Below are 22,180 nucleotides of genomic sequence, written 5' to 3' on the forward strand. Positions count from 1 at the left end.
TTATCCCACCCAAAATGTCCATATTACCAAGGCTGAGAAACCCTGTTCTACTGATAGAGGGCCTCCCATCAATAGCATTTTATAACCTCCATGCCAGCATTGCACTCATCAGTATATCTGACTTGAGTCCTGTGTGATTCAGTTTGTTGCTCTTAAGTGGAAATGGAAATGCATGCGCACCATGTTCTGCATATTATCATATTCTCCCAGCTTTGTCTCAGTTCACTTTTAAAATTTATTGTTTTACAGCCTCTTTACTCTCTTTTTTTTAAAAAAAAATCTCATCTCTCTAGATGTTTCCCAGATTTTTCACATATTATGTTTCTGAAGTTCTAGTGACCCGATCCAGATGCAGCTTTCTGGCAGTTTGGTCACTGCTGCAAATGATGGAAGTGGTTTTCTTTGGGCTGGGATTGGACAGAGCATCATGACCAACCATCTGTAGATGACCTCTAGGAAAGCAAGAAGCAGTTATGTCTCCTGCTTGTTAGAGGGAGTCATGTGGAAGTAAAACGTTTTCATGTCAGAGATACCTGGATACAAATCTTTCTTCTGCCACTTGAGAAAATGTGACCCTGGGCCTCAGTTTTCTCAGACATTAAATGGGGTTCAAATACTTAATAAGGTTGTCAGGAGCATAAAGTGAAGAAGGGACTTTGTGTTTTACTCTACTGTAGCCATGATTTCTTTTTTTTTCGTTTGGAGACAGAGTTTCGCTCTTGTTGCCTAGGCTGAAGTGCTGTGTCGTGATCTCGGCTCACCACAACCTCTGCCTCCTGGGTTCAAGTGATTCTCCTGCCTCAGCCACCTGAGTAGCTTACAAACATGCACCTCCATGCCTGACAAATTTTGTATTTATAGTAGAGACGGGGTTTCTCCATATTGATCAGGCTGGTCTTAAACTCTTGACCTCAGGTGATCTGTTCACCTCGGCTTCCCAAAGTGCTGGGGTTACAAGTGTGAGCCACAGTGCCCAGCCGAGCCACTATACCTGGCCTGTTTCTGTTGGAGAAAATAGTCAGAATTCTGGGAAATATACAGGTATAGTTTGAATTAATGATGGTTTTCAAATGTTCCTGTGCAGAAGAGTTCCTGGGAGCTTGTTATAAATGTAGGTCCTCAGGTTGCATCCCTAGACATTCTGTTGATGAAGTTTGGCTGAGTCTGGGAATATGTCTTTGTCACAATAACTCAGTTGGTTCTGATGCAGGTGGTCCACAGATAAAATCCTGGTTTTATGGCAACCAGGTGAGCATGGGGCCCCAACCTTCTCAGGAAGCCTCATCTCTGGCTAGTTGTTTTCTGTTTCTCTGGGCTCGCTGACAGAGAATAATCTTTCAGAGCTCTTTCAAGCAGGAAAAAGCTGTTCTTTGTTCTTGCTTTTAATGACAGAGATATCTTTTTATTGGATCGTCTCCTTGAACATTATTTTGACTCGGTGTCCTAAGAAGTCTTTTGGGAACCCACTTAGGAATGCAGGGTAGAGAAATCGCCTTATTCATTGGCTGAGGGAATTGTGACTTGGGGTGAGGAAGGGCAGATTACAAGGGGGTGGTTTTGATTCTCAGTAGGTCTTGGATGGCTTTGGGAACCAGAAGTGAAACATGGACAGGATTCCTCCTAGCTCTAAACTGAATTCCTTTAGGAATGGGATGAAAAATGACCGCATTCCTTCTGCTTGTAAATTATTTGTGTCTAGTTTATCTCTTCTTTCATTGAATTATTCCTGGCAATCTATAATATTGACCACCTTGTGATTTTTAAGGAGTTTCTTTTTGCAGCTGTGGTTTGCTCACTGAGTGGACCCTTGATGGCCAGACCTTGCTAGCTCCTGAAATAAATGTTTGTAATTTCCTGACATAGGAACAAAATAAACGGCCCAGGCCTGCCCATAAATATGCATTAGTGCTTCTCTGTGCTGGAATGCTGGGGCTACATGTGTTCTCAGAGGTCTCTTTCCGTGGTACGTGCTCTACCCACACCTTTCTGTCAGACACAGTGTCTCACTGCCAGCCACGGTTTGGCCTCTGCTGTGTGGGCTGTGAATCAAAAATATTTAAAAAGAAAATCTCGGAAGGAATTTCCCATTATATATTCAATAATGAAAGTGTGAGTTAGAAATTAAAAGTTTGCTGGGGAGTGTAGTTGGAAAACGTAAACCATATGAGATGTGCCTTTAAAGTTTGAACTCCTTGTTGGCAATTTTCTGCCACGAGAACTCACTTAAAAGTCCTATCAGTTGAATTTAATGAGTTCTGAGCTGTGAATGTGAATCTTAGATGAAAAATATGAACCCAAGAGCTAGGTTGTTCTGGGTTGCTTATTTTTTCACCCATGCGTTTAAGATGTTTGTCAAATAAGTCTTAATTTACCTGAGTTAATAATAGGAGAGTGTTCTGTCTGATGATGATGGGCCCCTGAGCGCACTGGCAGGTGGACATTTCTGTGGATTTCCTAAAAATAAAACTAAGTAAAGGTCATATAATTCTCTATAAACTGATAGAAAAATAAAAGGTAAACATTGAGTGGTTAAATGGTAGTGAAAAATGAGAATGTGTTTAACTGAATAGATGTTTAAGTGCCAATTTTATTTTATTTATTTTTATGTCTTGAGACAGAATCCCACTCTGTTTTCCAGGCTGGAGTGCAGTGGAATGATCCCAGCTCACTGCAACCTCTGCCTCCCAAGTTCAAACGATTGTGGTACCTCAGTCTCCCAAGTAGCTGGGATTATAGACTCATGCTACCACTCCTGGCTAATTTTTTTTTTTTTTGTATTTTTAGTAGAGACGGGGTTTCACCATGTTGGCAAGGCTGGTCTTGAACTCCTGGCCTCAAGCAATCCACCCGCCTCAGCCTCCCAAAGTGCCGGGATTACAGATGTGAGCCACCATGCCTGACCTAAGTTCCAGTTTTAACTGGTGGTTTCCTTGGAATATGCTTGTTTTAGGGTTGAGAGTGAAGTTAGATGGTAGTTTGATATGTATGTGTCTTGTAAGTTTAGAGTGTGCTGATCCCTAAGACTAATTTCAAGGCACTTAATATTTCCATGGATGTTTTTGTTTAATCACTCATAGTGTTTCCCACTTTTCATGTGTTTTGATGAATAGTTTTTGATGCATAGATTTAAAAAGTCCATGAAAATGTTACTTTAACATTCAAGAGAGAAATGAAGGTGAATGGAAAATGGAGCATTATTTTCTTGGCCCTATTTCTTTATTTTGGTTGTTAGCTGGAGAATGTGAGAGATTGTGATTCAGGTCAGATGCTATCGTGAAATCAAATATGAGTTCCAGATACTCTTATAGCCCAAATATTTCCAAGGCTTTGCTGACAGTTTAATTATTTCAAGCAATATTTGATATGGCTGAAGACCTGTTGTCCAAAGAACTTGGGATGTCCTTTTGGGTTCTTTTTTTCAGTGTAAGCCTTGATAGAAGTTGTGAAAATCTGCATTGACATAAATGTTAAAATATGCTCAGGTGTGGTGGCTCACACCTGTAATCCCAGCACTTTGGGAGGCAGAGGTGGCGGATCACAAGGTCAGGAGTTCGAGACCAACCTGACCAACATGGTGAAACCCTATCTCTGCTAAAAATACAAAAATTAGCTGGGCGTGGTGATGTGCACCTGTAATCCCAGCTACTAAGGAGGCTGAGGCAGGAGAATTGCTTGAACCTGGGAGGTGGAGGTTGCAGTGAGCCGAGATCGTGCCACTGCACTCCAGCCTGGGGGACAGAGCGAGAGTCCATTTAAAAAAAAGTTAAAATACAGGATCACCATTTCCTTTTACAAAGCGAATTATCATGGAATTCCTTGAAGTGGCACTTCTTCATCTGTGGCTTTGAATTACGATACAATTTTGCAAAACAGAACGATTTTCCCAGTTTTCCAGGATGGAGTTCAGTTTCTCCTGTGATGGTGTCTGATCTGTAGATAGCCACTTCTTTTTCTCCTTCAGATGTTTTTCTAATAGGGTGGGACTCACAAGTATAAGGTTAGCAAATAAAAACAGGGAAGAGGTGACATGGTGGTCTTCAGGGCTGTTGAGAGTTTTCATAGAGAGGCTGCTGCTGGCTTTTTTTTAAAGCTTAGAGCAAACCTCAGTGGTTTTAATTCATGTCCATTGAATGGTGTAAACTCCTACGTATCAGGGTATTAGGAATATAGGATTTTTCTTTTAAACATTGGTTGAAGCCTGAAGCCCCTGAAATTTCCCCTGCCCCCTACTTTTAGCATTGGCCAAAATACGATGCCATAGCAGAATCTGGAGACAGCTGAGAAACTAGCAATTGCATAAGCATGTGAAACTTTTTTAGATGTGCACTGAGATGTTAGCAAGCCTTAAAATGTAAGACACTAAAATGTAAAATACAGTGTAGTAATCTCTCTCAATGCAACATTTATCTGTATGTTATATATACAGTTCTAAATTTACTCAAACATGTTTATATATAGTAAACTGTTTTAATGTAAAACTATCCTTGAAACATTCAGAGTTGTCTCTTGAAGCATTTCATGTGTGGACTTTACCAATAGTGCTTAACTACCTAGTGAATGCTGAGACTTCTGTGAAGTTAGAGTGCCGGTGAGTGTGATGTCCTGAGTCTGTGTTTGATTCACCAGTAAGGACAAATGCACACGCTCTGGTTTAGATTAGATTCAGATGATCTCCTGCTCTGCTTTGTGAGTTATTCTAGTATCCTAGGTAAATAATTCCTAAGTGAAATCTATGTATTTCTTTTTACTTACTTGGTTTGGGAAATCATTGACAGGTGAATGATTTTGTAAGCAATTTAATCAGTTGCCAAATACAGCAAGTTTGCAAGAGACTTGAAGTTTACAAACTTGACATTGTTTTAGCTTTCATTTGCATGAAAGGTGGGTTATCCCTTGAAATTATTATATAACACTGAGATAAAGGAGGATTCAAGTGCTTGGTCTTAGGGCTAAAGGCAATAGTTTATGGTTCAATAACAGGATGTTGTTCCACAATTAATATAATTATTAATAGGTTTCAGAAACATGAAAAGTGTTTGGGATCTGATTCTCAGTGACAGTAGCCGAATTGAAAAATCATAATTATCATGGCTATAAATATGAGAACATAATATGCATGTGTGTGTGTGAGTAAAGATTGCATTGGAATATGCAGTCATGAAAATAGTTGTGTTTGGGCAATGGGATTTTTAATATACTCTTTGTCATTGTTGTTTAGTATGGTTTAAGTTTCTTTTCTTTTTTTTTTTTTTTTTTTTTTGAGATAGAGTTTTGTTCTTTTTGCCCAGGCTGGAGTGCAATGGCACAGTCTGGGCTCACTGCAACCTCCGCCTCCTGGATTCAAATGATTCTCCTGCCTCAGCCTCCCAAGTAGCTGGGATTACAGGCGCCTACCACCATGCCCGGCTAATTTTTTTTGTATTTTTAGTAGCGATGGGGTTTCACCATGTTGACCAGGCTGGTCTTGAATGCCTGACCTCAGGTGATCCGCCTACATTGGACTCCCAAAGTGCTGGGATTACAGGTATGAGCCACTGTGCCCAGCCAGTATGGTTTAATTTTAAGGAACACGTTAATTATTTCTTTTAAGCCTTTACAAGAAAAAGAGTTAGATGGAAAAAATACCTGTAAATGCTGGATATTTATATATATTTATATTTTTTGTTTTTATGTAACATTTCTTTATAAGACGGCAGTACACCTGAATACCCATTTGTAAGATGTGATTGGACAGTTCTTTCCCCCTGAAGTATCTCTTGAACATGTAGAAGCACATCCCCTTCTCAGGTTTTATTGTTCCTTCCCCTGCATCCTCACCCTTCCTTGTTCCCGATGTTGGATGTGCATTGAACAACACGTGGCAGCCCAAGCCTTTCAGATTGTCATCTGGAACACGCAGAATATGTTCCTGTGGATGGGCCAGCATCGGCAGGATTTTGGGATGAGTGAAGAGAGAATCAAGGCCATTCATTATAAAATGGAGTGATGATTATAGTAGAGGTGATTACATATTTAGTTTTAGTGCCTAAATGTTTCCTCCTCTGCAATTAACTTTCAGTCCATCAGCAAGTCCTGTGGTTCTATGTCCAAATATATTCTCAAATCCAACCACTTTACTTTTCTCCTTCTCTACTTTGTCTACCCTGGCTCTTGCCATCATTGATTCATGCCCACATATCTATAGCAACACCCTAAACAACCATGCTGTACATACAATGTTATCTCCACATAGCAGCCAGAGTGACCTTTGTACAATGTAAGCCAGATTTGGTAATTTTTTTTTTTTTTTTCAAAATCCTTTAAAGTACTCACCTTGGTCTACAGGACTCTCTCTTTGTGTTTAGTCTCCTGCCAACCTGTCTTTTCCACCTGCCTCTTAGTTCACAAGTACCAGCCACACTGCCTCTGTCTTTGTCCCTTTAGCTCTCCAAACTCTTTCCTGTCTTGGGCTTTTTCCCATGTTGCCATTCATCTTAGAATGCACAGATCTTTGCATGGTCAGCCCCTTCTCATCAGCCCAGATGTCACCCTCTGGGAGAGGCTTCTCTGACCACCATAGCTCAAGTATTGTACCTACCAATTTTATTTTTGTTATAGGACTCATTGCAACCTTAAAATATTTATACTTTTTTATTTTTGAGACAGAGTCTTGCTCTGTTGCCCTGGCTGGAGTGTAGTGGCATGATCACAGCTCACTGCAACCTCCGCCTCCTGGGTTCAAGCAATTCTCCTACCTCAGCCTCCCGAGTAGCTGAAATAACTTGTGTGCACCACCATGCCTAGCTAATTTTTGTATTTTTAGTAGAAATGTGATTTTGTCATGTTGGCCAGGCTGGTCTTGAACTTCTGACCTCAGGTGATCCACTTGCCTCGGCCTCCCAAAGTGCTGGGATTACAGGTGTGAGCCACGACAACTGGCCATTTATGATACTTTTAAATCCACATCCCCTCTTACATAAAATGTAAACTCTAGGAAGGCAGACACTTTTTGCACTGAGCTTCTCTTCTACCACCCTAAATAGCACCTGGTGCATGCTAGAAGCTCAGTGAAATATGTTGAATGAATAAACAAGTACACATTCTCATTATTATTGCATAAGATATACGTGGCGATGATCACATATAAACCATAAATTGGCGTTCTTTCCAACTCTAAGATGCTGTTATTCTTAGTGTGAGGAAGGCCTTATTATGATTATTATACATAATCAGTAGATCCTATGTACTTGATCACTTCTTCCCACCACATTCCCATTAATAGTGGTGGAATTCTTTTTTTTTTGAGATAGAGTTTCGGTCTTGTCACCCAGGCTGGAGTGCAATGGCAGTATCTTGGCTCACCGTAGCCTTCACCTCCGGGGTTTAAGCGATTTTCCACCTCAGCCTCTGGAGTAGCTGGGATTACAGGTACCCACCACCACGCCCAGGTAATTTTTGTATTTTTAGTAGAGACAGGTTTCACCATATTGGCCAGGCTGGTCTTGAACTCCTGACCTCAGGTGATCTACCCACCTCTGCCTCCCAAAGTGCTGGGATTATAGACATAAGCCTCTGCACCTGACCAGTAGTGGTGGAATTCTTATACATACTAATTTATTTTGTTCTTGTTACTCTGAGTGGACTTCAGTATTATCTTTGACATATAAGAAAGTGCAGCTAATTGACACATCAGGAGATTGAATCTGAATCTTGGGCTTTTACAGGATTTTGGTTCACACATGGTAGCTAGTAAGCCACAGCTTAGAGTCAAAACTGGAGAACATGGCTACCCACTGGACTTCATTAAATTATGTGCAGAAGAGCTATCTTGACAGCAAATGAGGCTAATCAGTGCTAGGTAACTGTCTTTTGGTGGTTTTATTTTAAGACATGGTCTTGTTCTGTTGCCTAGGCTGGAGTGCAGTGGTGCCATCATGGTTCACTGCAACCTCGACATCCTTTGCTCAAGCGATGCTCCCACCAAAGCCTCCCAGGTAGCTAGGACTATGGGTATGTGCCACCATGCCTGGCTAGTTTTTAAAAATTTTTTTGTAGAAACGGGGTCTCACTTTGTTGCCTAGGTTATGGCTTCTGAGAGCTTAGAGTTCAAGATAGAAACATTAATTACAAAAACTTGACAGCAGGGACATAAAACTAAATTCTTCCTATCATTTAGGTTGAGTAAAAGAAAGAGGAAATAAAGTTCATCCATGAAAATACCAGTTTAACAAGTGCTTATCAATCTAATCAGCCTAGATCTTAAAAAAAAAAAAAAAGTAAATGAGTGACTCTAAGTCATATTGAAACTTATCCTTTAGAGATGTGTCATACATCCGGGACCTGGGCCTTATGCTATAAGAAAGTAGTTTCAATTAAAAAAAAAATCAATATTTGTAATGATTCTGTTTCTCATACTGTCATACCTAGTAACTTGTATAGGTTGAATTCAGACATAGTGTTACAAAGTTTATTTAATGTGAGTGTGACTGGAGGCTCAATGTAGGTTGAATAGAAGCAGATGCAGTCAGCTGGCTGTTCAGCTTTGTTTATATCTTTACCCACAACGTTTGAGGTATCATGTTTTCTGGATTAATAAAATAAATTTCCTGGTAAATAAAGTCCAACTTAATTTCAACCATAAGTGCTGGAAATAATTCTGAAATTTAATTATGCTTTTTGTAATTTCTACTAAGGCAGAAAATATAGTTGTCTTCATCCTTCATTTGTAGTGAATTTCTGAAAATGAACCTGAAAAATTGAATAGTAAACTTACATGTTATGAGATGGAGGGAATGTTAAACCTTAATTTTAATTTTAATTTAATTTATTTATTTTGAAATGGAGTCTCATTCTGTTGCCCAGGCTGGAGTGCAGTGGTGTGATCATGGCTCACTGCAACTTTTGCCTCCCTGGTTCAAGCCATCCTCCCACCTCTGCCTTCCGAGTAGTTAAGACAACAGGCATGCGCCACCATGCCCAACTAATTTATTTTTTCTTTTTTGGATTTTTTAAATAGAGAAGGGGTTTCGCCTTGTTGGCCAGGCTGGTCTTGAACTCCTGACCTCAAGTGATCTGCCTACCTTAGCTTCCCAAAGTGCTGGGATTACAGGCATGAGCCACTGCACTCAGTTGAATCTTCATTTTTCAGTAGCTCAATACATGTAAATTCCTTAATTATGATTCTTTGGACGAGATCTGCTTCTTCTGGATGCTTGCAGGCGGGCACCACCATTCCCAGGATGACATCTCTTGTCCCTGACACTGAGGCATCTGCTTTTCTATGCCTCAGGCCTTTTTTCCCAGTTCTTCCATAGGGACCTAAATTCTGTTCCCTTGTTAGGAGATGAGTACCTGGCACCTTTGGGGATTATTTAGGGAAGCTATGCCATCTGTGTGGTAGCAACTGAAAATGTGGCCCATGGACCAACAGCACCACATCACCTAGGAGCTTGAGAAATGTTAGAGCTCTCCCATACCCCATACTAATTAAATAAGCAGCGATGTTTTCACAGCACACTCAGGTGGCCCTTTACGTTGTCTCCACATCTTTCAATACTGCATAGTCCTAACACTTTAGCCCCCAGCCCAAGGACTAAGGGAGGGAATATTCTCTTGATGTCCTGCCATGCTGCCACTCATGGTATTGTGGGATCTGTAGGTGGCTTCACTTAGGAGGGACTCTGGGCTGGGGCTGGTGGAGGCAGAGACTGCAGCATGCTGTTGCTTCTGCTGGGACTTAGCACGTGTCTTCTGTGCTCTTCATGAGGTTGTGTCTTTTATTTTCCTTCTCACTCAACGATGCTCTCAGGGCCTCCTGGGGTTGCCAAGACACTGCTTTTGAGTACATTGGACATTTGTGTTCCTGCAGGCCTCTTCCCTGTGGCTCTTATTTTCTGCCATCATTTCAGACTATGGCATTATGTCCCTACTTCTGGGTGAGAGTGTGTCAAGAGAGGGGAAAAGAAGACTTCTGCCATGCAGAGGGTGACCTTACTTCCTGTTCTGCGGTTGTAACGTAAGGGAGGACCTCAGGTTGTCCGAGGAGACAGGATACACAGGAGTTTGATTTTAAGTGCAGTCAGATCAGATGGAGAGGTGGCATTAAAGTGAATGGACTTTCTTTTCCTGTGTCCTTGAGTAGGAGAAATGTTTTCATTACTTGCTGGTCATGAATGTGGTAGCCAGGGCTGTTTAATTCCTGAGAAGTGGGGCTAATTGTATCTTGAACAATGAATCACTTTCCTGGAGTAATGTTCTCTACACCCAATCGTTACCATATAAAAGCTGTCAGTGCACTCCTCTCAGGAGTGGGATTTGAAGAGGGGGACTTAATAGGAAGCTGGCAGGAAGTGGGGCTGAATGGGAGCAGAGCTAATCAGAGGGAGGGGTAAGTAGGCATTTTCTCAAAAGGCTGTAGTGGACCTAGTTCTAGTTTCTATCCCAGGTGCCTGGGACAGTCGTGTGGATACTATTAACCCCAACAGTCAAAACATTATTAAACACTTCTGTGCCAGACCTGTACATTTATATTATTATGTTTACATGTGTAGTCTCATTTAATACTTACACCCCTCTTGTGAGGTAGATTCTATTGTCATTTGCTTTTTATGATTGAGGAATGTTCAGCACAAAACACATGGGCAGCTTGTCCAAGGTCACATAGCTTGAGGCTGTGTGACCCCAGACCCTTGGACATAACCACCACTCCAATCAGAGGAAGTAGATTGGGGCAGAATGGGGCGGGGTTTGGAAGTACAGAGTGAACATTTGGTAAGTGTGAGATATTGAAAAGGGTCATTTTAGGAATTGTGTTTGGAAGCAGAGTGAAATGAGTTTTTAAAAAGCCTGGCCATTGTGAGTGGAGCTTGGAAAGACCCCACCTGCTTTTTGGAGCTGGTGGAGGTCACACTCCCGGGGCTCCTTATTAAACGGTTTCCTCTAAGCTCCAGATAGACCTTTCTAGAATCTGCTTGGGGTGTTGGGTTGGTAGTCAGCAGACCACGTTCCATGTTCCTTCTTTGCCTGCTGTTTCCCTGTTAAGCTCTGGTAATTGGGGTGCCAGGGGAATTCTGGAAGACTGTAGGTGGGAGAAGGGACATGCTTCATCCTGTTACTGTTCTTGTCAGCTTAGCTTTGGAAAGGGTCTTTCCCTCTGTCAGCAGTAATTGGTTTCCATTTCTAGCTTCCTTCTGCCTCTTGGAGCCAGCTTCCTGGCACCCCCTGAGATGCCATCCCAGTCCCTTGTAGACCTTCAGAAAGGGCTCCTCTTCAGAGGTCAGGGCCCCCCCCTGCGGTTTCCTCCTAAACATGTAGATTCTAATAATCCCCACCTCCTCCCTTTGATTCCTACAGTCCTACCCCTGGAGTGGTAGCTGCTTCCTGCAGCTTCCTGAGTAACTCTGTGTTACTCGATATTTTCCATTCTTTAGCACCTGTTGAAGCAGATCTTTTATTAAATAATACCTGCTGCATTACATAGTTTTGTTTCCATTTTCCTAATAGCCCCTGACTGATTAATTTCCCTAAGCCCTGGAATCCTGGAGGAGATAACGGCGAGAGAAGCTGATAGATACCCAGGAGGCAACCATGATTCTCAAATCTAAGGATATGGGTGAATTGCTGGAGAAGCTTATTAAAAATGCAGATTCCAGGCCTCCAGTTGCAACAATTGCAGTTTAGTAGGTTGGATATAGGCTTAAGAATCTGCTTTTTAAACAGACATCTTAGGTGTGGCTGATGTAGTGGCTGATATAATTATCCTCTTCCAAAGTCTTTGAAGAAAATCTCCCCAAATCCAGGGCCTTCTCATGCGGCTATTTCTTGGCTCTGGAGTCGTTCTGGGGCTTAGACACTAACTTCAATTTTTTATTGTATAGGTCGTGGGCTGTGGATATGCCAATAACCTTTGAAGGCTGTCAAGTTGTATGTTGCCCCTGGAGGCTGAAAATCCAACCCTTGTGTAGCCCACAAGCTCAGATGTAATTAGCTAGGAGAAAAGAGCTTTTCACCCTAACTGTGAATTGTCTGTTTGTCAGGCCCTGCATCCGCAGAGTTGTGTCCAGTCAGAGGGATTCCTTTTTCTTATTTATGAGAAGCCAACATGCCTATAGCTGCGAAGAAGGGATGGAGTGGGACTGACCTGGAAGTAGGGACTGGCTCTTCTTTTTGCATTTAGAGCCCTTCCCATTTACAGGTGGTTGGAGGTTGGAACAGTAAGGAATTAGAAGCTATCACCCCACCATACATATTCAAACCAGGACACTTGTGCCTTTTGGCCTTGCCAGTGGGTGTATCTGTTTATCTGTGTGAATAGCAATGGACATTTCTTTGTGGAACCTTGGCTTCCATTTGGTTGATTTAATCAGTAAAACAAGTGGGTTTTGCTGGGCGGAGTTAGATTATCCCCTCCAAGCAGAACAAAAAGGTTTTCAGTCCTGCCAGATGATTGGACTTTGAGTTTGCAGGGGGCAAGGACTTCAAAGTGACCTTTTACTGAATATAAAAGTCAGATTTTCTCTGTAGGAATGTGTCCACCCTGCAGTCCACTGCCTGATGCAGTGTTCCCTGACATGGGTTTTTTTTTTTTTTTGAGACGGAGTTTCACTCTTGTTACCCAGGCTGGAGTGCAATGGCGCGATCTCGGCTCACTGCAACCTCCGCCTCCTGGGTTCAGGCAATTCTCCTGCCTCAGCCTCCCGAGTAGCTGGGACTACAGGCACGCGCCACCATGCCCAGCTAATTTTTTGTATTTTTAGTAGAGACGGGGTTTCAACATGCTGACCAGGATGGTCTCGATCTCTTGACCTCGTGATCCACCCGCCTCGGCCTCCCAAAGTGCTGGGATTACAGGCTTGAGCCACCGCGCCCGGCCCCCTGACATGGACTTTGAGGGCTGTTGGGGGCTCTTGTCTGTCACCTTCATGTTGTTGTTCAGTGTTTTGTATCATCTCTCTAAGCTCATGTAGAATTATTGAAGGCCCTAGTTTATATTTGCCTGCCATGTTTTCTGTGGCTCCTACATGCTGAGCAGGGTCCAGTGGATTCAGTTTTTAAAAGTTGAAATTCTGATGGAGGATTGCTCTTCTGATTGAGCTCTACTATGAGACCTGACTTTAGAATTGAACTGGATGTTCTGCAAATCAGAAGCATCTGAAGAGAGCCTCCGTAGGTTTGTGCCTTGAAGTTAACTGCCACGTCCCCCACAGTGACCTACTTAAAAACACACCCACAGTGAACAGTCCAGAGAGAACACATTGAGCAGAAGCTCTCTTCCCCTTGCTTTAGCTTAGATAGCCCACCAGTGCCTGCTCTCCTCTGTGTAGACTCGGCATGGAGCACAGCTTCACGTCTCTTGTCTACAGGCGTCCTCCCCAGTGACGGGCTGATGTGCACTCCATTCACTCAGGCAACACTCATCGAGAACTCCTGTGTTCCAGGCAGTGGTCTAGGTGGAAGGGCTGATGCTAGGAATAATAAGACTGGAGGAGACCGCTCTACAAGCATGGAAGTGTGAGGATGAGGTGTCTGCCTGAGAGCTGTGGGGAAGTGACTCATTCTCCTTGGGGTTGTTCAAGAAGGTAACATCCAGTGGGGCTATGTTGTCCTCTTCTCCCTATACTTCCCATCAGAATGAAGTAGTCTTTTTCTTAAAAGGTAAATAGCTTCATGGGCAGAAAGGTTATATGTTCTACTCCAAGTTGCATGTTCGTCAGTATCAATATTAGGGCGAAAATCCTACAGTACAGTTTTAACTTGGAGGGCTGAACCTCTAAGTAAGTGCTCTTGAGACTAATGTTAATTTTTTTTTTAAACCAGCAAGTAATCATATTCCCAGAGTGATTTTTAAAAAATCCACTGTTTCATTAAGAAAACAAAAATGTCTAGAAGTAAATTCCAATATTAATCACATTGAATTAGATAGAAGTTGGAGTCTGTTCTTTTTCAGCTCCTTATCTCACGTATATGACTTATCCGGTGGCTTGAATTTACCTGGACTCCCTAATAATAATTTTCATCATTGAAATTATTACAGTGATTAAATTATTTAATTTCTTTACATTAGGTGATGCCAATCCGCGCACCTTCTGCATGTTTAGTAAGTGTACTCACCATAGGGTTTTTTTCGTTTTCTTTTTTTTTCTTTGTTGTTGCTTGAGATGTAGCTTTTGGTCTAAGATGAGTTATTTACATTTTTTCTCGTTTGATTCCTGTATCTCTGTTAAATTAGAACCCAGGATCCTTTTTATTTTTCTGTTGTATTATCACATGGTTCTTGATGAGTTATATACAAGGGCTGCTGTTCTTCAGTGAGGTCTGTGACCTCTAAATGTTTTGACAGGCTTTCCCAGGTAAGGTAGTTTATCCCGGTCAGTGGTGAAACGTGAGTACATTTCACTGGCTGGCCATTAATCCACCTTATACTACTCTTTGCTTTTTATGTTTTATCTTACCTTATTTTATTTTATTTTTGTAAGCTCTAAATCTTCCAACAACCCCGGAAGGAGGCTTTATTAACTTGTTCTTTTGACGGAGGCAGAAGGACAGAACTCAGTGTGGCAGTGACACAAACCAGGTTACTTAGGAAGGTCACCGGTTCGTAGCTGCCTTGAGAAACATGTTCTTGCTGCGCTGGGCTCAGTGGAGGCAAGCGGTTTGTATACTGCTATCCAGACAGGCCAGCAGGAGTGTCTGTTTTGTAAATTAATGCATACGGCAAGTTGTGTGTATCTCACTGTTAGAGTTCTTTGTCTTTGACTTGAGATTGCACTGTGCACATGTTCCTGTCACATAGCATGCACCAGGTGACAGAGGAGTAACTGTGATAAGATTTCTTCCTGTGTGAAATAGTAAGATGCGGTGGATGGCGACATGTAGTAGGTCAGTTTGGGTCAGTGCCCTGAGAACATGCTCATACTATGTTGAACCATATGACGTGACCATTTTTGATCTAGAAAAATGGCAGGTTCACACTTGCAATTTAATAAATAATTTAAAATTGGGGCCATCAAATAAGGAAGGGCGTACCTTTGAAGTTGAATAGCAATAACACACCTAGGCAAAATAACAGCCTGTGATGAAGTTTTATTAGACTCACAATAGTCAAAAAAAATTATAGTAAAAAAGTCACCAACCTTATTATATTAGGAGATGTCACACAGAATTCTGGATTTTCAGCCTTTCTGCAAAATTCTGACTGTCTTGCTATAGCAGGTCAGTGATCTCAGATAGTGACAGTTGGCTGAGGCAGAGTGGCAGTTGTGCCCCTGTAGAGCTCACATGTGTGTCCATTCGTCCAAGTCCTCTCCTGGCCAGCTTCTGACCCTCATGTGACTGACTGGCCTGTGGGCTTTGAGGTTGGACACATGATATAAATAGAGCTTAGAGAGTAACCTGGGGAAAAGCAGGATTAGAATAAATCAGCTGAACCAAAGTCATTTGTTATGTTTACTATCCATCACTGGCTAGCACCTCTAAAAAGAAAGCCTGAGCCCACTCTTGACTCTGTTCACTGGCAAAGGACAGCTAAGCGTAATTAAGGAGTCCTTGCACATGCAGAGATGGTCAAACTCTTATTAAAGTTTGGACTTTGTGCTTCTCATTTAAGTATAATATGGTGATTAGAACTTCCTTCCAGGGGCCATAACTAATGTTACCGGCTAATGCGATGCCTTGAAAAAAATCTTGCCATTTATGGGAAGGGGTTACTGGAAAATTGACATCTTAACTTTAACATAAAGAAAAGTTCTTCTGCTGGGCACGGTGGCTCATGCCTGTAATCCCAGCACTTTGGGAGGCTGAGATGGGTGGATCACGAGGTCAGGAGTTCAAGACCAGCCTGGCCAATATGGTAAAACCCCATCTCTACTGAAAATACACACACACACCAAAATTAGCCAGGTATGGTGGCATGTGCCTGTAATCCCATCCACTCGGGAGGCTGAGACAGAAGAATTGCTTGAATCCTGGAGGCAGAGGTTGCAGTGAGCCAAGATTGTGCCATTGCACTCCGCCTGGGCAACAGAGCCAGACTCCATGTCGAAAAAAAAAAGTTCTTATAAACGAATGTTTTTAAAAAAGTACTAGATGTTTATTGCCGTGTTGTTCATATTGGGATGAAATCTAGAAATATAGGGGATACACATCAACAGAAGGAGGGTGGAATAAATTATGGTACATTAGTACCATGAAATATTATGTGGTGTTAAAATGACAGATTAACAGGACACCAATTGACCTGGAAATATTTCCTTAAGGAGCAATGTAGCTAAGATTTAATTAGTGTGTCCCCACTGTGTGCTAGGGACAGTTTCAAAGACTTTTCATGTATTAACTCATTTAATCCTCACAACCACTCTATGAGTGAGGTACCTTTATTGCCATCTTACCAATGAGGATATTGAGGCATGAAGAAGTTAGGCAAGTTATCCAAGGATAAGTGGTTAGTATGTGGCAGGGCTAGGATATGAACCCATGCAATCTGGAGTGACGCAGATGTTTTAAAATAACTGTTTAAGGGTAGATGTCAAAGTGCATTATAAATGACACTCTTTGCTATGGAATATTAATTCACAGCTGTTTCTGAATTGGATTATGTCTTATATTTTATACTCTTATGCTCATTGTGCTGTGTCAGACTTCAGAAATCATTTAGTTCTTTGGTTGCCAAATTTAGCTCTCCTATCCTCCCTTTTAAACCAGTTGAGTCTTCCTGGTACTAAGCAAAATGAAACTCAGTTCTGACCCTGAGCCACTTTGCCCCCTTTTCTCTTGGGTGCCATAGAAACAGTAGATACAGTTTACCTCCTTCATGTCACAGATGGAGAAGTGGGAGAGAGAGCCTAACATTTATTGAGTCGATGTTTTCCAGGGATGTGAAGCATATTATGTTATGAAGCTTTAGAGGTATGTTTTATTATGCCCATTAAGAAAGCTGAAGTCTAGATAGCAGTTAGGTCCAGATTCACAGAGGTAATCAATACCATGCTTGGATAGAATCCCTGTCTAACCTTCTTTTCAAGGCTCCTGCTAATCTAAGATGGGAACTGCAGTGAGCTACCAGAGGTTTTTCGTTGAATCTTGCCATTTGCTGTTGACTTAATTAGGAAGTTTCTAACAAACTCTTTTTTTTTTTTTTTTTTTGAAACATCTCACACTGTTGCTTGGGCTGGAGTGCAGTGGCGCCATCTTGGCTCACTGCAACCTTTGCCTCCTGGAGTCAAGAGATTCTCCTACCTCAGCCTTGTGAGTAGCTGTGATTACAGGTGCACACCACCATGCCTAGTAATTTTTTGTATTTTTAGTAGAGATGGGGTTTCACCGTGTTGGCCAGACTGGTCTCAAACTCCTGACTTCGTGATTTGCCTGTCTCGGCCTCCCAAAGTGCTGGGATTATAGGCATGAGCCACCACACCTGGCTTTAAGAACTTCTGATTAGTATGGTATTCTCTGCCATGGGTGTTAGTGGAAGAATGACTTTGAACAGACAATGGAAGGCTTTTGTAATAGTCTGCTTGGGCTGTTGTAACAAAATACCATACACTCAGTGGCTTAAACAACAGAAACGTATTTCTCGTGGTTCTGGAGGCTGGGAAGTCCAGATCAGTGTGCTGACCGATTCAGTTTCTGGTGGGCTCTCTTCCTGGCTTGTAAACAGGCACATTCTCTCTGTGTCCTTGTATGGCAGAGAGGGAAAGTAAGCTGTCTATTGTCTCTTCTTGTAAGAATACTAATCCTATTGGACCAGGGCTCTGCCCTGATGACCTCATTTAACCTTTAATTACCTCCATCAAGGTAGGTCATTATCTGCAACTGTATCTCTAAATATAGTCACATTGGGGATTAGGGCTTTAACACAGACATTTTAGGAGAACACAGAAATTCAGTCCACAACAGCATTTCAGTCATCTCTCTTAACCTCTGCATAGGAGGTGATCCTATGGAAGGATTTATTCCACTTGAAACAGGAATGGTCACCTTTGGCACTTTATTATCTACTGAACTGCCTGCTCCATGGTAGGGATTTAATTACTATTTGTTGATGAATTAATATAAGCAAATATCTTTTTGTTACTTTTTTTGTGTGTATGTCTAAAGTTTCCTCGGAGCTGTTAAGCACGTTCTTCCACCTTCGGTGGTCAGGTAGTGATGTTTCAAGAAGGTTTTGCTTTGGTAGACTCTAGGAACATTGTGTCATGTGATGGAAGTGCCACTAAATTAAGCATAAAGGAACAGGTGTCATGTAATGGAGAGAGCAAGGAGACAAAAATCACAGGACACCAGGGTTAAGGAGAGTTGCTGTTATTAAACATACTTAGGTTTGAGCTTTCCAACAGGACAGAAAAGGAAAATATGATGTGACATATTTCTTATCTGTTAAGTGACTTGAGAGGGAGACATTTTTACCATAGCACTAAATGCAAAGAGGAAGTTATTGTGTGAGTCATACGAGTAGGGACTTTGCATTTGACAATAGTAGTGATTTTTGCCGAAGAAACACTGAAGTTTTTCATGTAGACCTTAGTGAAATCCAATGTTATAATACTAAATTATATTTTCATAAAATATTTCTTTGGAAAACTGAAAGTATAAAATATAGGTATGCAATTTTCTGGCTATTTACCTTAATAACATTAGCAGTACAGAGGGGAAAATGAGAAAAGGTGTCAACTAAAGGAAAAAAATCTGCATCATGGTAATGAACTTGAGGAATCTCTTCCCTCTGATTGCCATTGACATAATCACTATCTAAAACTTTTAAGTAGCTGTTCTTAGTCGGGAATTACTTAGCAAAAGTGAATTGAGATAGAGTGACTTAAAAGAGGGAACTGAAAAGATTTAAAGCCCTGCTCACTTAGCTTGTGCATATGTGCATACAGGCTATAATCCTATAGAATGATTTATTGCACTTGAAATAGGAGTCAGGAATAAAATGAGAAATTCCTTAAACGTTAAGAGCTCTTATTCCCAAAGCAGTGCATGTTACTGCATTGAAAATATGCTGCTAATGTTAATGAGTCATGTGTCAACATCATATATTGTTCAAAATAAAACAAGGTGCTGTTCAGCCTATTAATTGCTCCTATTTTATTTCACGTTGCTAACACTTGTCCAGTTCCTGGATTTACAAGCCCGCATTTTTTAGCTTCCTCTTAGACTAATCAGCAAAATGCATAAAAACCCTTAAAGCAAGACAGTCTTCATATTATTTCTAAATGTTCTTTAGAATTATGCAGTTAGGTCACCTCCTTTCCTTTCAAAGCCTGGATTTACTCGAATCCTGGGACTCCTAATCTAGTACTAGCAAACTTCTGATCATCACTTACAGTAAAGCATGTCATACTAAAGCTTGGGCATTAAGTGCAACAAAAGTTTCATGAAGCAGTTTTTACCCATAGTACATTCAGATGCTTCCCTTAAACAGTGCTGACCTCCACCCCGTAAGTTAATTTTATGAGCAGTGGATCCTCACTGGCAATTTGAAAAACCACCAACCTGGTGCATAGAATGTTAGATAAGGAATAAGAATGCCTAGGTTCCTAATCCTGTTTTTTCCAATTACTGCAGGAAAAACATCCCTGTCCTTCATAAGACCCTGCTTTCTCATTCATAAAGCGAGGGGTTGGACTTGGTGATCTTTAATGTGCTCTGCACCTTGTTCTTGGTTTCTTATAGTTAAAGGGAAATCTTTGGATTTAGAGTAGACTCTCCCAAATTGTTTAATGAATGATTAAATCCATTCATGCTGTGACAGTGATCTCAGGTCATGAGGCTTCGTAATTATTCTCTCTAGAGATGAGAAGTAGCCAGTTGTTCCTTAGTTAGCTGTGGTTGTAAAGCATTAACAATTCTCTAGTTGTAAGGCCCTCTAGAGGAGGGTCTGCAGGGCCGGTGAAGCCACCCTAGTGGGGCCTGGAGTAGCAGCCAGTAGGGTAGCAACTGATGGATGAGCAGTGAAGTTAGGGAGAGGAAGGCCCTTTGGAGCAACCTGACAGTAGCACTCTCTTCCCAAACTGAGCTCTAGCGAATGAGGCTTATGCAGACCCTCCTCTAGGTTGTTTATCTTTCCGTTGAACCATATAGGATGGAAGAAATTTTTTTTCCTAGCAAGGCCAAAACAAGTGAGGAAGGGAAGGGTGTGCTCTAGCTTGTGGGAAATAGCACCAAAAGGACAGATCTCAGAGTCTGGCAGACGTGACGCTGACCCTGGCTCAGGTAGTTATTAGCTGTGTGACCTTGGGCAAGTTTTCTGAGTCCCAGTTTTCTCACATGTAAAATGAGGCTAGTAATAAAAATGTACAGGTTCATAGGGAGACATCTGAGTCAAGTGCCTCCTGTGCAGGGGGTGGTCAGTATGTGTGGATTTTCTTTCCCAGTGAACACAAATTGGGCTTGCCTGGAATGGTAGTCTTTAAGTTGGAGACCTGGGTTTGGAGGATTAGGGTGATCTGCTGGGGTTGCCAACTCAGGGGCCAGAGCTGATGATGAGGCCACAGGGCAGAAGAAAGGGCAGAGCTCCAGCCCTATAAACACTCATTTGGGCCCTTCCTTGAGGTGGGAAAGCCTTGATTTTTGCTAGACATGTCATGCCTTTCTATCACATATATTAGGAAAGCTAATACTGATCTCTCTTGTTGCCAAATACTCTTCCGCTTTCCCTTTTATGATGCTATTTGATGAATCATTTGAGAAGTGTTACCTGAAGAAAAACTTTAGGGAGAAAGATTGCCACCTCTGACCAGCTTTGCACAGTCCTGAATGCAGGCTTTTTCTCTTGTTGGCTGTCTTGCAGTGGTAGAGGATTTATGTGATGAGAATGACATTTTTGGTATTATTTGCAGAATTGAGATGCCTTAACCTGAAGACCTTTTTGCCCCTATGGAGTATAAAGCCAATTAGGAGCTCTTTGTGCTCTGCCGCAAATCATTACACGTCTACATTTTCCTCTTATAAAATATAGATAATGACATGACTTTGTCTCTTAGGAGTGTGAGTGCATTAGCTAATGATCATGAAACCTTAGAAATAGAAAATTTATGTGATTGCCAAGAACTTTTGTAATTACACATTTGCATCATTGTGCTTGGCATTCTTGAAAGTTGTGCTTTCAACATGAGAATACTACGGTTGATTCTTGTTTTTCTAATTGTGGAGCAAGCTCTGAAGAAATAAGCTTAAAGAGTGTTCACACAGATAAATTATCTCAGCTTCTCATGGAAGCCCTGAAGTAGCTCAGACCAGGCTGCGGTGGAAGAAGAACTTGAGATATTTTAAAAGCATTCAAGCTAGAAAATACTAGGAACTGATGGAAATGGCTTCCGTGCAAGGTTGTGCATAGATGCTCATATCCTTCTCTCTGTGTCCTGAGATGTATGTTGTCTGGAAAATGCAGTTTGTTTTTTATTCTCCTCCAGATAATTATTTTAGGATTTAAGAAACTCTTTTAAAAAAAAGATGTCAAATGGTAATATTTTGAATATCTTGAGTAGAAAACTTTAAAAAAATTGATCTTTAGGAAAATAGTCACAGATAGTAACCTCACCGTGTGCCATTTGATTGCTGATGTTGTTTTTATTTCATTGCAGGCAGTGGCGCTACTGCTGTGGTTCAGGCTGCTCTCTGCAAACCCAGGCAAGAACGTGTAGCAATAAAACGGATCAACTTGGAAAAATGCCAGACCAGTATGGATGAACTATTAGTAAGTAACAGTGCAGGGAATACCTGCTGGTTGCTTTTCTTAACCTATAGCCATATGGATATGGGTGGGAGAAGAGCAAGGTGTTATCTCCTATCTTGACAGGTGTATTTCTTGGAAAGCAGCCCCTACCAATTCCTGCTCCCCAGATTAAATAGACTGTACCTTATTATTGTGTTGTATAATGCATATGTTCCTTTGCTTTGACAAACAGTATTTTGCTCAGTTTGAATAATCCTAAGGTGGGAATGGCCTCAGCGTTGGCACTCTACGTGCTATATCAAGGGCACATGCTCTGTGGCGTGACCTAACACCACAGGATTACTGACTGCTGTTTTGGATGGTGAGCTTCTGGCCCTCCGTCTAGAATGTATGACACAAATGGAAGTTGCCCCCCAAACTATTTGTTGGTCATTTTGGCTTTCATAAATTATAAAATCACACAAATTTCAGTTATTTTTTAAAAACACTCTGTAGCTCGCATTTGGCTAAGGAGAGGAGTTTGTTTTT

At 41.5% G+C, this 22,180-nt stretch overlaps 1 protein-coding gene across 4 annotated transcripts in view; it reads left to right on the forward strand.

Annotated features, from left to right (window-relative positions):
* Positions 1-22,180, forward strand: part of STK39 (serine/threonine kinase 39) — a 316,648-nt gene that overhangs the window by 43,176 nt on the left and 251,292 nt on the right. For all 4 annotated transcript variants that reach the window (XM_035304622.3, XM_035304624.3, XM_008998770.5 and 1 more), the window contains exon 2: positions 21,561-21,673. In XM_035304622.3, the coding sequence (XP_035160513.1) occupies positions 21,663-21,673 (11 nt within the window). In that variant the 5' untranslated portion in view covers positions 21,561-21,662. The remainder of the gene's footprint in view (positions 1-21,560; positions 21,674-22,180) is intronic.

This window comes from Callithrix jacchus, chromosome 6 (genome assembly GCF_049354715.1).
Source record: "Callithrix jacchus isolate 240 chromosome 6, calJac240_pri, whole genome shotgun sequence".
In the NCBI taxonomy this organism is placed as follows: domain Eukaryota; kingdom Metazoa; phylum Chordata; class Mammalia; order Primates; family Cebidae; genus Callithrix; species Callithrix jacchus.